Below are 14,096 nucleotides of genomic sequence, written 5' to 3'. Positions count from 1 at the left end.
GGGGCTTTTCTTGCACAAAGTGGAGAAAGTCGAAACCATTTGCAACTTCCACAGCCAATCGGAGGCAGGAGTTTTTTGCTAGAGAGGCTAGTTTAACCTTCTTTATTGGCCTAAGTGCGGCGGCCTAAGTGCGGCGGCGTTGGCTGCGCTCATGCGTTTGTCCATTGCGTCGTTGGCGCCCATGTTAACACTCACGCGGTTAACTTGTACGACGCCTTAATCGAGTTTAAACTCTGTGTTATCAGGCTGTGTAGCACCGCGCAAAACAAAACATTTTGATACGAGCTCCGCGGCTCGTGTGTTTAGGGTATCGAAAATGTTGATTGTGCGAAAGTTAAGGCCGGGGTTCTCATTACGGACCACGCGTGCAATACCAACGACCATTTCGGCAGCCGGGTCCGCAAATCCTGTTATCCAAATCATATTCTCCGACGAAAGTATAAGATCTCGTACAGACAGGAAAGAAGTTTCACCTGTACCGTCTGGGGCAGCGACGAGGTCTCGCCAAAACGGCTTTTCCAACTCAAATAAAAAGATAATGTTCTTATCCTGCAGTGAATATACACGTGTTGGGTCCCAATTTACGATTAAAGGTGAAAGCCCTACGGATAAAAGCGATTTGTATAAATCCTGAAGGAAAATCTTGGCCGCCTGGGTTGCCGAAAGCCAGGTTAGCAGCGTTACGGGCTTTTCCGTAGGTCTTTTACCGTTATTTTAATCCTGTTTTTCGATAATATCCATGGTTTTTAGGATTATAAACACGCCACTAATTGCTAAAATTTCGGCGTTAACGATTAAACCAATTTGCCGGGCTAAGTGATTAAAATTAAAGATATTTCCTGCGTTATGTTGGATAACGAGCAGCTCGCCCTCGGTGGACAGGTGTTCGGATAATTTTTGAAATAACTTTTTAGTATGCTCCAGCCTTTTTGCACACAGGTTAACCGTTAAAACCAGGTCCGCCAAAGGGAGAGGTGCTGTTTCGGAGGTATTTGGGGGCTTTTCTAAGAATAAGTGGGACGTAATTACATGGATAGACATATCCAGCATGGCTGATACCGGTTCCAAAGAGTTTTTAATCCTATTAATAACCGTAGTGCTTGGGACGCAAACAGTGTATTTAACTGTGTTTAATAGTGGTGCTATACCGGAATTAATAAATGACGATAATAACGATTAATTCGTCTTTGTGGGAATAAATTTTAGCAAAGCTATACCCAATCTTATATAATATAACAGTTAAATATATTTTGCCAACACTTTATCGACGGTCTTGGTTTTGGATTGGATCCATGATTTGAAATCCTGCTTAGAAAGCAGTTGCAGGTGAGGTCGCCAAATTATTTAACTTGCCTCCTTTTTAACAACGGGAGGTAACCCAATATTTGCGGCTCCGGACGTGGCATTATTAATCTGGGAGCAATATAATCCCCGTATTGTTAAAACGGGGCTACTCTCTTGTTCGTCCATAATAGCAATCTTAGTTTGGAGGTTCTTTAACCCGGCCATTTTAATATAAGCGAAGCCCTTTAGGTGCTTTTTAACATTAATAGGTAGACGATTGCTCAAATATATCTCATTAATATATGTTGGAACCATTGGGTTAATCACCTTTTGGCCATCTCCCATAAGTGCAGCAAACCCCAAATGGAATACGGCGTCGAGGAAGGTTGGATGCACGATATGCGGGCGCTCCTTGTACAAATTATCTAATATAGGGCTGGTGTCGGCAATTGTGAAACCAACGTCGGGAATGACGATATTACCCACGCATGTGCCGGGTTTGCAAAAGAGTGAAGTGACGTTCGAAAAACAGGGGCCGTAGTGGAAACCAACGTGTTTAAGGGTTTCGTAAAATTTGCCCGGATCGATAGTTTGGTGGTAAGAAGACGAAGCTGTCGCGAAAGCAGCAGCAATCTCCAACTGCTCTATTAAACCCAGTTGAACATTATCGTATTTAACCAGCATAATTCCGATATAATTGTAAGTTAGAGACCGACCATCTCCAAAGCTAACGACAGCGAACTGGTACCAATCTTTATTTGGCCCAGCCTTTAAATTTAGGGTGTATTTAATTTTACCTTTGTCCGGTGAGACAAGCATCGCGGATATAAGCTGGATGTCGCGGAGCCGAAAGCCTGTTATAGTCCTTATATTTTGCGTGTCCTAATTAAACGCTATTTGCCTTATACCTTTTACCGCCATGGTGATAAATCCAGCGCCGGAATATAAAGTTAAGTCGTTAATTTTGTAATCGTTAACCCATGGCTGCTCCTCGAATCTTAAAAACCCCCGCCATATATGCTCGTTGGCCGACGTCGCAGAAAAGGGTGCTCCGATCAGGTTTTTTGGACCATGCTCTCGAAGTTTAAATTCCCTTATAAGGCGGGTTTTTGCCCAGTGTTTTTGGGAGTGGTTCCATTGGTACGGAGGCAGATTTACCAAGGTCCGAGGTGGCCGTAAAGAAGATTTATTTCCATTGGCGGCGGTAAAATTAAGAGGAACGCCGTGGTTAAAAAGCGTACCGGCAAGGCCCAATGCCGTCTGCATTCCGTTCTCGCTCCTTATAATAGCAGAAAAATACGGCACGCTGGAAACGCCAATGGTTTGAAGGGATTGGACAAAAGGCCCTCGAAAAACCGAATGGGGGCCGATTTCCACCAGTATATCGACGGCGTTTTTTCGCGACCGTTTTTTAAATCCAGTCGACAAGGGTTTTACCAGGTCTTAAATCGCCGTTGAAAATTAAACGGGACAAATTAAATTTTTAACCCAATGAGCGGGACCTAGCTCGTCCGGGTTATGAACCACGGCGCCTGTAATTAAGGTGTGCATGCGGATTCCAAATTTGCTTGCATTTGGTTTAACTTTTAAATCGTATATAGAATTTATATAATCCTGTAAAACCAGGTCTATATAAGACGAATAATAGGCCGTATTTACCAGCAGTTTGCGAGTAAAAGCTCCTTTACTTTCAACCGCCATTAGCATCCTTTTTATTCCATTAGCGTCTCCGGATATGGTAATAAAGGTTGGGGAGTTAACGTAGGCAACGCTAACCTGTGCCCCTGCCTGGGCTTTTTTAATTATAATAGTGGTTTTACCCGGTCTTAACCCGAGCGCGAGCATAGCGCCCTAAATATCAGGCGCCACCTGCTTGAAAGTCGTAAAGAGTGTACCTTTAAAATATGCCAACATCCAGGCGGACTCGCGTGAAAATGCACCCATGCAGTATACCGCGGCGATTTCGCCAAACGAATGTCCCACAATTAATTGTGGTATAATTTTCCAATCCTTTAAAAGGTCGATTAAAACAACCTGCAATACGGTATAAAGCGGCTGCGAATATATTGCAATCCCTATTTTGGATTTCTCCTTGGAGCTTTCGCCAAACTTTTAAATTATTAACCATTCGTAATTAAGTTTATCTCGTAGGTAGGCGTCGGCTGATTCGACGCTTTGGCGGAATATTCCGTATGCCTCGAAAAGCTCTATGCCCATGGCCGGCCATTGCGCACCCTGGCCGGTAAATATAAAGCCAAGCTTTGGCGTGCGTGAACTAAGCGTTTTTGCAACCGTGGTGTCCTTTTTCTCCAGGATTTGGACAATATCTTGTACGGATGAGGAGGACGCGACGGTATATGTTTTCCACTGTGCTATAAAGCGCCTTTTGTTTAAAGTAAAAGCTAAATTTTGAAAAAGCTCCGCCTATTGCTTTTCCGTCAGGGTTGCAAATGATGGGGAGCGAAGATATAATGCGAGGGCCTTTTTGGTACGCGCGAGTCCTTTGGAGGATTGCGAGGTGATGGGATAAATGCGATTGAAATTTTTAAATCCCGGAGCCCCACTGCCAGATGTATTATAACCGTTCGTGAGTTGCCGGCCCTTAATGGTCTTTGTAAAGTGCAAACCCTCCCTGGCGCCGCGTAATTTAAAATAAAAGGCAGCATTATTAATAATCGCGTGGGCATTTGTCCCACATAACCGAACGAGTTCACGCTAAGGCGTCTTATATCTTTGGCGGCCGTATTGGCTGGGAAGGGTATAAAAGAGGTGGGCATTTAAATGTTCCAATTATCGAAGGGTATCTTTGGGTTGGGGGTTTTAAAATGGATGTTGGGTGAAACTATACCATGCTTTAACATTAAAACCGATTTAATTACGGTAACCACACCAGCCGCAGCTTCCAAATGCCCAATATTTAATTTGACCGAGCCAACCAACAGCTTGTTTGCTGCAAAGCGAGATGTTAATAATGTTTGAAAAAGAGCCAAAATTTCCTACGTATCTCCTATTTGCGTTCCGGTTCCTTAGATTTTATATTTAATTTAAATATAAAAACGCACCGAGTGTGGTAATTTAAGGGAAATAATATGGAATAAAAGACGAAAAGAAAAAAAAAAAAAATATACTCACGTGAGCTTTTACATAACCTGTCGCTTTAAATCCAAATCCAACTTTCGCATAAATTTCCTTAATAAAACTTGCCTAAACTTCTAAGCTAGGCTGGACAAAGCCCTTGGTATGTCCATCCTAATTATATGTAATTCCACGAATAACAGCACGAAAAGGATCCCTATCCCGGATTACGTCTTTAGCGCGTCTTAAGATTACGGCACCAAAACCCTTTCCACGACCGTAACCATCGGCTAATATGTCGAATAATTTCGACTTGCCGTCTGGAAAAAGGAAACCTTATCCGCCGAAGAAAATAAAAACGTCGGGTCCCAACATTAGGTTACACCCCCCGACGATGGCCATATCGACCTCGCCATTTTGCAAACTTTTATATACCAAATGTAAAGCAATTAAAAATAAGCTGCAGGCGGTGTTAAAAGTTAAGCTAGGGCCCCTTAGGTCCTACAACCAATTAATTCGGTTCGCCAGGCTTGTTTTGGGCAAGCCGGTAACCGTATACGGCGGCGTTACGTCTGGATCGCGGTACAGCATTTCCCTGTAATCGGATGTAAACTAACCCATCCATACACCGGTTTTGGAACCCTGGAGCCTTTCCAATGACATTCCAGCCGATTCAACTGCTTCGTAGGCCACCTCAGTCATAAGACGATGCTGAGGGTCCATGGCTGTCGCCTCGTTTAAGGAGATGCCAAAAAAGGAAACATCGAAACGGGAAATATCCTGTGTGATAAAGTGGCCACTTTTGCTTATAGTTGCGTTGCGTTTCTTAATTGCAGACCAAAAACCGCTTCCTTTCCAACGGGACGCCGGGATATTAGACCACGAGGCTTCGGGGATGTCAGCTCAAGCATAAGTAGATTTTTAGAGGGCGAGAACATACATTTGCCACTGCAAATCGAGTCCCAAAACAGTTGCGGGTTTTGGTAATCTTTTGGGAATTTACAGGATAGTCCCGTTATCCCTATCGAAGAGCCGTACCGATCCATAAGCGAGTCCATGATCTTGTTTTGGGTTTTTAAAATGTACACATTTTAAAGCAGAACTAAGCTGGTTCAGTGACCGCCCGATATTTCACAAGGATTAAACAAAGATTTGGCGGGTAAAACACCGCTTTAGGAAGCCGGCGAGACTACGCATATATGAGGGATTAGGTTTTATTTCGCTTAAGTCTGTAAGCAGATGGAACCCGATTATTGTGAGCAAATAAGTACGTACCGTATCCCCTGTGAGTTAAAGTATTAAACAGGCCAAGCCCAATTGGAAGAAAAGTACATCCACTCGTCACGAGTCAAGTCTTTGAACGATGTGATTCGCCCAAGTACTTGAGTATTTCTTTCGCCTATTTCGGTGTTTTAACCAAGCTTTAACTTATTATTGTGTTCTTAACTAAATTCTTCCCCATTAGTGGTGGCTATCCTTAACTGAAAATAATTTGATCTGAAATTTTAATTAATGTAAAGCCAAACCTGCTAGCCAAAGGGCAATTAATATCAGACTCCCCGGGGTGAGTGACCATGATTTGCATAAGATTTCGATTAAGGTAACGTCGGGTAAGTTCCGAAGAACCAAGGAATTTTTGACACGAACGAAGGTTATAGTATAAATGATTCCATCGGTAAGACAGGGGTCTAACATTGCCAGACTTTTGACGTAATACACGACTCGATAAGCTCGTTAACAGCCTCTTACTTGTGGGCTGTGCATTGTAACCTCCCCCCTCCCACCCTCCAAATACGGGGTTGCATTTAAGTTAAAAAAGAAGCAGTTAAGCCCGCTAATAGGTTGGAAAACATGCGGGCTAGTCACGAAACCAAACGAAAGCTGGTCGAGGAAATAAGAACTCATTGCTCAAGCGTTTGCTGCTTTATTCCGCTCTTAACATTAAAGGTCTTATTTTGTAAAAATTTTAAGCTCGTGTTGTAAACCTCACTATTAAAGGCCTTTTCTCCCAAACGCCAAATATTTTTAACCCCTCCATCCACCCCACGCTCTCGGGCATAACCTCGAGCTCAAATTACCATAAAAGTTTGGCCAAAATTGTGCGGATCTCTGCGTACGCCAAATGCTTCCCAATACAATTTCTAGGGCCAATGGAAAAGGTTTTGAAGGCTTCCCTTCTATCTCCGTCGTATTTTGATGGTCTGGTAATCTTTACTTTGTTTTTTCCACCAGGACCGCTGGGAAACCATCGTTCGGGTCGGAATAAGTTGGCGTTAGCAAAATGCTTGGGCCATTTAAACGAGGCTATTTAATTAACCAGGACCCGACAATCCCCCGGGACAAAACGCCCATTAATCAAGTGTCCCTCGGGTGGCGTAATTCGTGGTAACGTGCTTGGTACAGGCGGAAAAAGTCGGAGGGTTTCTTCAACGACGCCGTGGAGGTAGACGAGATATCTCGTGCTTGTCATATCAATGTCCTTGGGATTGGCGAATGCGTTCCGGACTTCGTCGGTCGCCGAAGCAAATGCGTTTGGATTCCGGCAAAGTAAATACAAAGCGCCAGCGAGGGTTGTTGCGGTAGTTTCCGATCCCGCCATAAGCAAATCGGACGAAATTATTAACATCTCGTTGTAAGTAACGCCTCCAGGAGTGTTTAGTTTTGGAATAACATTTTGCATAAAATCGTAGCGAGGTGTTTCTGCTTTAAGTTGTATTCGTTGGTTAAGCTTTTCAATAAGCACAATGCGGTGTTTGTTTTTTTTAAACGGTAGTTTGTCCGAGGTCATGACGAATAAAAAAATTTTATCAAGTCGGAAAAGTTGACGCATAAATCCCAGTAAAAATATGGCTTTGGCGAAATAATAAACATTTTTAACCCATTGCTACTCGTCCAAAGCCAATCAGCCAGGTTAATTAGTTATGGAAAAAAAAGGTAAAATTTGGAACTTATATGCAAATCATGAGCTTCTTCTTTCATATAACCCATGCAATCTCCGTATATAAGGTCGCTAATAATGTCGAAAATGGTGTATTGGAACCATTGCATCATATTAATCGGCTTATTTTCCTTTGCCGAGCTCCTTATTTTGTTGACCAACGCTTCAAAATAACAGCCAATAAATGCCTGTTAATCTCGCAGGGCTTTATCGGAAAATCCATGAGAAAAATGGCGTCGAAGTCTTAAATGCGCCTGGTTATCCTGTACAAAAACCAAGCCTTAAGCGCCGTTTGGGGTATTAGCTGGTACAAAACCATTGGCTTTTCTAAGCTGCTTTCGGCCGTCGTATTTGCCGTGCATATCTTCTCAAGCCTCTTCGGTAATATATAAAACGGTTTGAGGTCCAATTCGAACAATTGGACCGAATTCGGTATGCAGCATAGCCACTTTGAAAGCATAGTCGCCATGCAAAGCGTACTATGTTTGTACAAGGGCCGAGGCACCCCATATCTTTGGGCCTGGGTATTTAGCTAGGGGGTGAAGAGTAATGCGATAAAACCAAATGAGGGATTGGTAAATGATCAAAAAAAGGAGATAGACTCTTAGTGCGGAGAAAAATTCAAAGTTGGCCAAATCGACACCGGTTCGGTGGAATCCCTGAACAATTGCTGAGGTAGAAGCCAAGCAAATGTTGTCGATCCAAACCTATCCCACCGGCACAGGGCACGATCCGAGAAACGCACGCTACCTAGATGGCCTCTTGGCCCTCGTGGCAGAGAACAAAGGCTTTGATATGCCCGGTGCAGAGTCTCTCAAAGTTCCAGTTCAGTCTAGTTGGAATGGTGAGCGACTGCTTAGTAAGATACCAAGCGAGCTAGCCCGTGACGTTCTTGGTAACATCTTGTGTGGTCGCTGCGAATGGTACAAGGTTGTGGAAGCTGTTGCGCAACGAATTCGAGACATTCCTTCCCACTCGTTCCTCTTACTTGGCGGTTATGACTGCGTCCCAGTCGAGCCCTTCCATCAGTTGTCACTGAAGATTACCAAGATTGATCTGGTTCAGACCCTTAGGGAGCTGGAACAGAAGCGAGCGGAGCTGGCCAGTTATAGTGACGATACAGTTGTCATTGTGGGTGCTGCCTGTCGGCTTCCCGGTGCGAGTAATCTGGACGAGCTTTGGAATGTGCTGGAGAGTGGTGTTTCCAAGTGCGAGGAAGTTCGCCCGGATCGTATTCCTATAAATAACAGCTACAGGACAACGCTCGATCCAAAGGTACGGTACCGCCTATGGTGTTTAATCGCTTGATCTCGTACCATTTTCAGCTTGAACCATGCTGACCAAGTCGCCATTACCGGCCACAATTTACCAATGGTCGCAAGTGGTTCGCAAATTTTGTAAACGGCGTGGATCAGTTTGATAACGAACTGTTTGGTATAAGTTATTCCGAGGCAGCCTGGATCGACCCTCAGCAGCGAATCCTTCTGGAACTCCCGTACGAGGCATTGGATTCACATGGCCATTTTGGCCACCGCTCCTACAGTAGGGAAGCAGGCGAGAACGTTGCTTGTTTCATTGGTGGCACGCTTTTTGAATACAATGAGCACACTTCGACCCAGGCACCGACTTCGTATTCTGCAATAGGCACCATGCAAGCGTTTCAGTGCGGCCGAATCAGTCATCACTTTGGTTGGTACGGCCCGTCTGAGACTATAGATACGGCCTGCTCCAGCTCCCTGGTTGCGATCAGTCGAGCAGTGTCGGCTGTCAGGTCCGGTGAAAGCTCCATGGCGGTGGCCGGCAGTGCCAACATTCTTGGAGGTTTGAACTATTACTTGGACCTCGGCAAGGCCTGTTTTCTGAGTCCCACGGGACAATGCAAAGCATTCGATGCCACAGTAGAGGGCTACTGCCGAGCCGACGGGGCCGGCGTCATTGTGCTAAAACGTTTGAAAGATGCAGTTGCCAGTGGTGACGAAATCCTAGCAGTTATACCCGCAGTTGGGACGAACCAAGGTGGCCTTTCCAAGTCCATCACCCTTCCTGATTGCAAGGCGCAACAGCAGCTTTACCGGCGGGTGGTAAACTCGGCTGGGCTGCAGCCTAAAGACATTTCATACGTCGAGTGTCACGGAATAGGCACACAAGCGGGGGACCCCAACGAGATCAATGGCCTTCGAGCCTTATTTGGCGACGGCGATCGGGAGAAGAAGCTTTTTATCGGGTCCGTCAAGGGCAACATTAGCCACGTTAAGGCAGCTGCGGGTGTATCGGGTTTAATAAAGGTGCTGGCCATATTGCGGCAATACAAAATCCCACCCCAAGCCAGTCTCCAAAACGTCAACCCTAAAATAGGAGATTTGGAGCCCTTCAAAATGGCCATACCTTCCGGAGCAGTGCAGCTTTAGGACGCACCGGACAACATACGGCGTGCCATGGTTAATTTATACGGTGCAACTGGGTCCAACGTTTGTGTTGTAGTTTGTCAATTTCCTACCGCCGGGCCTAGGAGTGTATGGTGGCTGTTTAACAAAAAAAAAGAGAAAAAAAATGCCGCTATCACCTATTGGCCCCTTATCGTCTCGGCCGCAATTTAGGCTAGCCTTGAGGCCAACTGTCGCGTTTTGGCTAAGATAATTAGGCTCGAAAAGCCCGATATTAACAAGCTGCTGTGGACTTTCAGCGAGAAAAGACAGCGTCACAGATTCCGCGTCATATTGCAGGTTAATAACGATGTAAATAGTAATTTATTGGTCACAGCTTTGGATAAGGCGGCGTTTTCCCCAGCGTAGGCGACGCCTAATAATAAGCCGGTGGTCTTGGCTTTTGGGGGCCAGTTTTAACGCACTATTTATTTTAATCGTTATCTTTATGCGACGATTCCACAATTGCGGCAATATTTGACCGAATGTAATGCCATTCTTACTAACCTGGGCTACCTGCCCGTCACTAATAAGGTTCTTAACTACGAAAAAGCTGATTAGGGCATTCTGCTATTATAGACCGCGACTTTTACCGTGCAATACAGTTGTGCTAGGATTTGGGAAGACGCCGGTCTGCGCGTCGACGCCGTCGTCGGCCACAGCTTTGGCGAACTCACAGCCATAACCTTCTCAGGGGCTATTAGCCTGCGTGATGGAATTAAGATGGTGGCAGAGCGTGCGATGCTGATGCAAACTGTCTGGGGAGAAGAGAAAGGTAAGATGCTTACCGTGTATGCTGATATCGAAACTGTAAACAAAATCATCGAAACCGTCGGGGGCCTCGAGGTTACGTATTACAATTCCCCCACCGGCCAGGTCGTTGTGGGCACCAGCCAGCAGATTTAAAAGGTTGAAACCATTATCGCTGAAAGCTTTAAGGGCACGAGATATTAGCACGTCGATGTTACTTATGGTTTTTACTCCAAATTCGTTGAAAATATCCTTCCTGGTTTTAGAAAGGTGGATAAGTCGATCGAATTAAAAAAACCACGCCTCCGGCTCGAGTTGTGTGTCGATAATGCACACGAGGGCCAGCCCCTCCCGGGCCACATTGGTCGACATGGCCGTAATCCTGTCTTCTTCTCTAATGTTGTACGACGCATCACTGAAAGCCTTGGACCTTGTGTCTGGCTAAAGGCTGGCACCGATACTCCAATCGTTTCCATAACTAAACGAGCTATTGCAAACCCTGGTACTTATACCTTTATTCCCATTAATTTTAAGGCCTCCCGCAGGCCAGAGACCGTCATGTCTAATGTGACTATAAGCCTGTGGCGAGCCGGTATCGATACCACCTACTGGCCATGGATTGGTGTTAGGAACATTAAAACAGTCCGCCTCCCTGTTTATTAATTCACTCGAAAGTCGTTTTGGACCAAGTTTGTCGATCACTCTGCCGAACTGCAAGGGCGCCTGGAAATAGCCCTGAAACAATTATCACAAGTTTCGGTACTGGCCAATCCCTTAAAATCCAAGATGGTGTTACTTTCAAAGCCAAAATTAAACCGCTTTATTATTAATACCGACAACAGCCGTTTCCAAAAGGTTATCCGCGGACATGCTGTTTGCAACCAATCCATATATCATGCCTTAATATACATGGAATGCGTTACCATGGCTGTTAACATTTACGAATCCGACGCAAATAGGGCTTTTCCTAACTTAAAAACGGCTTTCAATTTTGGAAAATTGGCCTTTAGCCACCCACTCACCCTGGCTCCTAATGTCGAAATCTCTCTGCTCCTAAACCCCGAACCTGATAATGCCCGATTTTGGAAGTTTACCATTAAGAGCTCACGCAGGGATAAATCCAAGCAGCCCGTCGTTTATATACGTGGCACCGTGTCTATTATATTATCTATCGATATGCGCCATCTTAGAGTCCTCCTTAACAGTCGTGCCCTGGAGTTTAACGCGTATCCCAATGCCGAACGAATTTAGTCAAGACGGGTCTACACACTGTTCGGCACCTTGGTCGACTATTCGCCCGTTTTACGTGGCATTTAAACCATGACGATGCAGGGTAAATGGGCTGTTGGTACAATTAAGCGCCCGAAGCATTTCGTGGCACTCGAAGACACGGAAAGGTCGGTTTTGGAATTTGCAGATGCTGTCGTTGCCGACAACTTCGTTCAGGTTTTCGGTTTAGCCATAAACACGAGCGAACATGTGTTTCCTGGGTCGGCATTTATTGTGTTATTATTTGACAGCTTTACGCTCTCGTCGGCCTGCCGTCTTTTAAACCGCGACGGCATGTGGAACGTCACGAGCCACTATAATGCCGAGGAGAACTCCAAAACAATTACCGGCGATATTTACGTCACTGATGAAAATGGGGAAGTCGTAGCTTCTGCGCGAGGCGTACGCTTCTCGTCAGTTCAGCTCGATAATCTGGATCGTGTTCTTGGCTTAACCGCTGCCAGTGGCCAAGATAAGAGTCCAGTCAGGACTGCCGCGGAGGCAGTAATTACAGAGACTTACATTGAGTCGAGCCATAAGATGACTGCAACACCAAAACCCAAAAACATATTCGTAGCTACCCCACCCGTGGCAAAACCAAAAGTTCAACCTTAAAGTCCTATCTTGGGCTGCGCGCATCGTGTGCGGAACATTGTCGCAAGATTTACCGGCGCCACTGCAGGAGACATGGCGCCCGATTTAACATTGACAGAGCTTGGAATCGACTTTTTGGCCATTGCGGAATTTGCAGACGAATTCCACAAGATGTTCCAAAAGCACTTTGCAATTAACGACCTGAGCAACATGAGTTTTCAGACCTTAATTAATGCCTGCAGTACCTGCATAGTCCCTGAAAGCCCGTCAGAATGTGCGACAGACAGTACTTCAGCTAATGGAGAGTTTTTCGAGAATATAAGTAATACCGAGATAGTCGTGGGGAAGGCGTGAGCGATGTCAAGGTGAAATCGACGGATTCGACGCACATATGCTTAGGGGTTGTAAAGCGTACCAAACCCGAAAAAAGAGTTAGCTCGACCCGGCCCACCAACCAGGAGGTATAAGAAACAGAGACAAACAAAGCCCACATTGAACTTAAGAGAGCATGTTATTAGCAGCATTTCCTCCCTTTATTTTTCTCGTTTTTGTTTTTTACGGTGGCTATATCGAAATACTATTGGTGCAAGAAAGTTTCTCTCTTCTTTAATGTAACGAAAGGCTTTGCGAGAAGACGTCTACATTCAGCAGTTGTCGGCTGGGTCAGCTCCTAAGGCATTCATTTCTCAACGGAAGGGCAGTTGCTGCAATTATGGAACATGGCATTAGTCATCCTGTATTGATTTTCAAGATTATGCTTTTTATATACTTGTGTCATGTTCTATCAAATTTGATAGCGCTTTTCTCATTTTTTCCCAATGAATCTCGCGGGAAGACTGTTTCTGAGTAAACAGGAGGTGGACGTGGAAGGCCAAAAGCTGCACACTGCTTATACCTGTCTCAAAGATTCGGAACGTTTAATCAGCAAGCCTTGGGTTTATTGACGACACGGATACAAGTCGTGTTCACAGGAACATTTGAATTTGCTCCTAGTAAGCTCATTTCGAGCACCTTTTCCCCACGATTGGTGGCGAGATTAGATTGAGTCTTGACATAACGACATGTGTAACAAGCAGCCAAAGATTCATGGTCCAGGCAAATTCATTGTGCCTATATGCTGCGTTTCACAACCTCGGACACTTGAGGCTTGTATCGCGGAGAATATTAAATTTAATTGGTGAAACTACCGGTAACTCGGCAGACTAGATGCGAGCTGTGGAGGTAACAAAGCGCATTCCTGCGTGCACATGATTTGCCGTATTTCTTCGGCGCCGTGCTGACCACCCTTTCATTCACTTCCATCTCTGACTACTTTAGATCTGCGAATCTGAGGCACTTGCATTTTGATATATGTATTTATTCTGACAGGTCGACACGTTATCTTGTGGGTTTATTGCACGAGGCAAAATGGGAATATTCGGATTGAGGTGTTTTCTAACCGCAGGATTTAACACAACGAACAGAGTACGAGCAAAAGGACGACACTAGATTAACACTATTATCAAACCGGGCCGTATAAAAGGACCATACAAAAAATAATAATTACAAAAAAATTGAACTTGTTGGCGAAAAAGCAAAATACTATTTTGGGCGGGCTGCCAAAAAGGATGCGATCTACCAAGGATCCGAGTCTGCACACCATTTTATTGGCAGAGCGTCTTCTGGGGGTTTGGGTAGGGCGGTCGATCTGCATGACTTGCTACCATTTACGTAGGGGCATGCGCTCAAATTTCACTCACCGTTTGACCATGTCTCCTCGGAGC

General features: G+C 45.1%; 9 protein-coding genes across 9 annotated transcripts; 2 read left to right on the top strand and 7 right to left on the bottom strand.

Annotated features, from left to right (window-relative positions):
• Positions 1–216: 216 nt before the first annotated feature.
• Positions 217–1,050, bottom strand: PgNI_02611 (uncharacterized protein; the record flags this gene model as incomplete). The annotated part of the gene is made up of 2 exons (XM_031122673.1): positions 217–651; positions 1,030–1,050. 2 exons carry the CDS (start codon positions 1,048–1,050, stop codon positions 217–219), a joined length of 456 nt encoding a protein of 151 aa, XP_030988031.1.
• A 294-nt stretch (positions 1,051–1,344) lies between these two features.
• On the bottom strand, positions 1,345–3,129 carry PgNI_02610 (uncharacterized protein; the record flags this gene model as incomplete). The annotated part of the gene is made up of 3 exons (XM_031122672.1): positions 1,345–2,166; positions 2,200–2,726; positions 2,787–3,129. The coding sequence occupies 3 exons, from the start codon at positions 3,127–3,129 to the stop codon at positions 1,345–1,347; spliced, it is 1,692 nt and encodes a 563-aa protein (XP_030988030.1).
• Positions 3,130–3,135: 6 nt separating this feature from the next.
• On the bottom strand, positions 3,136–4,061 carry PgNI_02609 (uncharacterized protein; the record flags this gene model as incomplete). Its single annotated transcript, XM_031122671.1, has 3 exons — positions 3,136–3,382; positions 3,410–3,708; positions 3,777–4,061. 3 exons carry the CDS (start codon positions 4,059–4,061, stop codon positions 3,136–3,138), a joined length of 831 nt encoding a protein of 276 aa, XP_030986735.1.
• On the bottom strand, positions 4,062–4,775 carry PgNI_02608 (uncharacterized protein; the record flags this gene model as incomplete). Its single annotated transcript, XM_031122670.1, has 4 exons — positions 4,062–4,280; positions 4,417–4,488; positions 4,561–4,679; positions 4,745–4,775. 4 exons carry the CDS (start codon positions 4,773–4,775, stop codon positions 4,062–4,064), a joined length of 441 nt encoding a protein of 146 aa, XP_030986736.1.
• Positions 4,776–4,870: 95 nt separating this feature from the next.
• On the bottom strand, positions 4,871–5,417 carry PgNI_02607 (uncharacterized protein; the record flags this gene model as incomplete). The annotated part of the gene is made up of 3 exons (XM_031122669.1): positions 4,871–4,954; positions 4,987–5,246; positions 5,300–5,417. The coding sequence occupies 3 exons, from the start codon at positions 5,415–5,417 to the stop codon at positions 4,871–4,873; spliced, it is 462 nt and encodes a 153-aa protein (XP_030986731.1).
• Positions 5,418–6,433: 1,016 nt separating this feature from the next.
• Positions 6,434–7,147, bottom strand: PgNI_02606 (uncharacterized protein; the record flags this gene model as incomplete). The annotated part of the gene is made up of 2 exons (XM_031122668.1): positions 6,434–6,643; positions 6,677–7,147. 2 exons carry the CDS (start codon positions 7,145–7,147, stop codon positions 6,434–6,436), a joined length of 681 nt encoding a protein of 226 aa, XP_030986732.1.
• An 840-nt stretch (positions 7,148–7,987) lies between these two features.
• On the top strand, positions 7,988–9,705 carry PgNI_02605 (uncharacterized protein; the record flags this gene model as incomplete). Its single annotated transcript, XM_031122667.1, has 2 exons — positions 7,988–8,572; positions 8,680–9,705. The coding sequence occupies 2 exons, from the start codon at positions 7,988–7,990 to the stop codon at positions 9,703–9,705; spliced, it is 1,611 nt and encodes a 536-aa protein (XP_030986733.1).
• Positions 9,706–10,293: 588 nt separating this feature from the next.
• Positions 10,294–10,842, bottom strand: PgNI_02604 (uncharacterized protein; the record flags this gene model as incomplete). Its single annotated transcript, XM_031122666.1, has 3 exons — positions 10,294–10,406; positions 10,509–10,726; positions 10,769–10,842. The coding sequence occupies 3 exons, from the start codon at positions 10,840–10,842 to the stop codon at positions 10,294–10,296; spliced, it is 405 nt and encodes a 134-aa protein (XP_030986734.1).
• A 948-nt stretch (positions 10,843–11,790) lies between these two features.
• PgNI_02603 (uncharacterized protein) lies at positions 11,791–12,442 on the top strand (the record flags this gene model as incomplete). Its single annotated transcript, XM_031122665.1, has 2 exons — positions 11,791–12,243; positions 12,317–12,442. The coding sequence occupies 2 exons, from the start codon at positions 11,791–11,793 to the stop codon at positions 12,440–12,442; spliced, it is 579 nt and encodes a 192-aa protein (XP_030986727.1).
• Between the last annotated feature and the right edge of the window lie 1,654 nt (positions 12,443–14,096).

Source organism: Pyricularia grisea (genome assembly GCF_004355905.1).
Source record: "Pyricularia grisea strain NI907 chromosome Unknown Pyricularia_grisea_NI907_Scaffold_1, whole genome shotgun sequence".
Taxonomy (NCBI): Eukaryota; Fungi; Ascomycota; class Sordariomycetes; order Magnaporthales; family Pyriculariaceae; genus Pyricularia; species Pyricularia grisea.
This window is presented reverse-complemented; position numbering and strand designations above follow the sequence as displayed.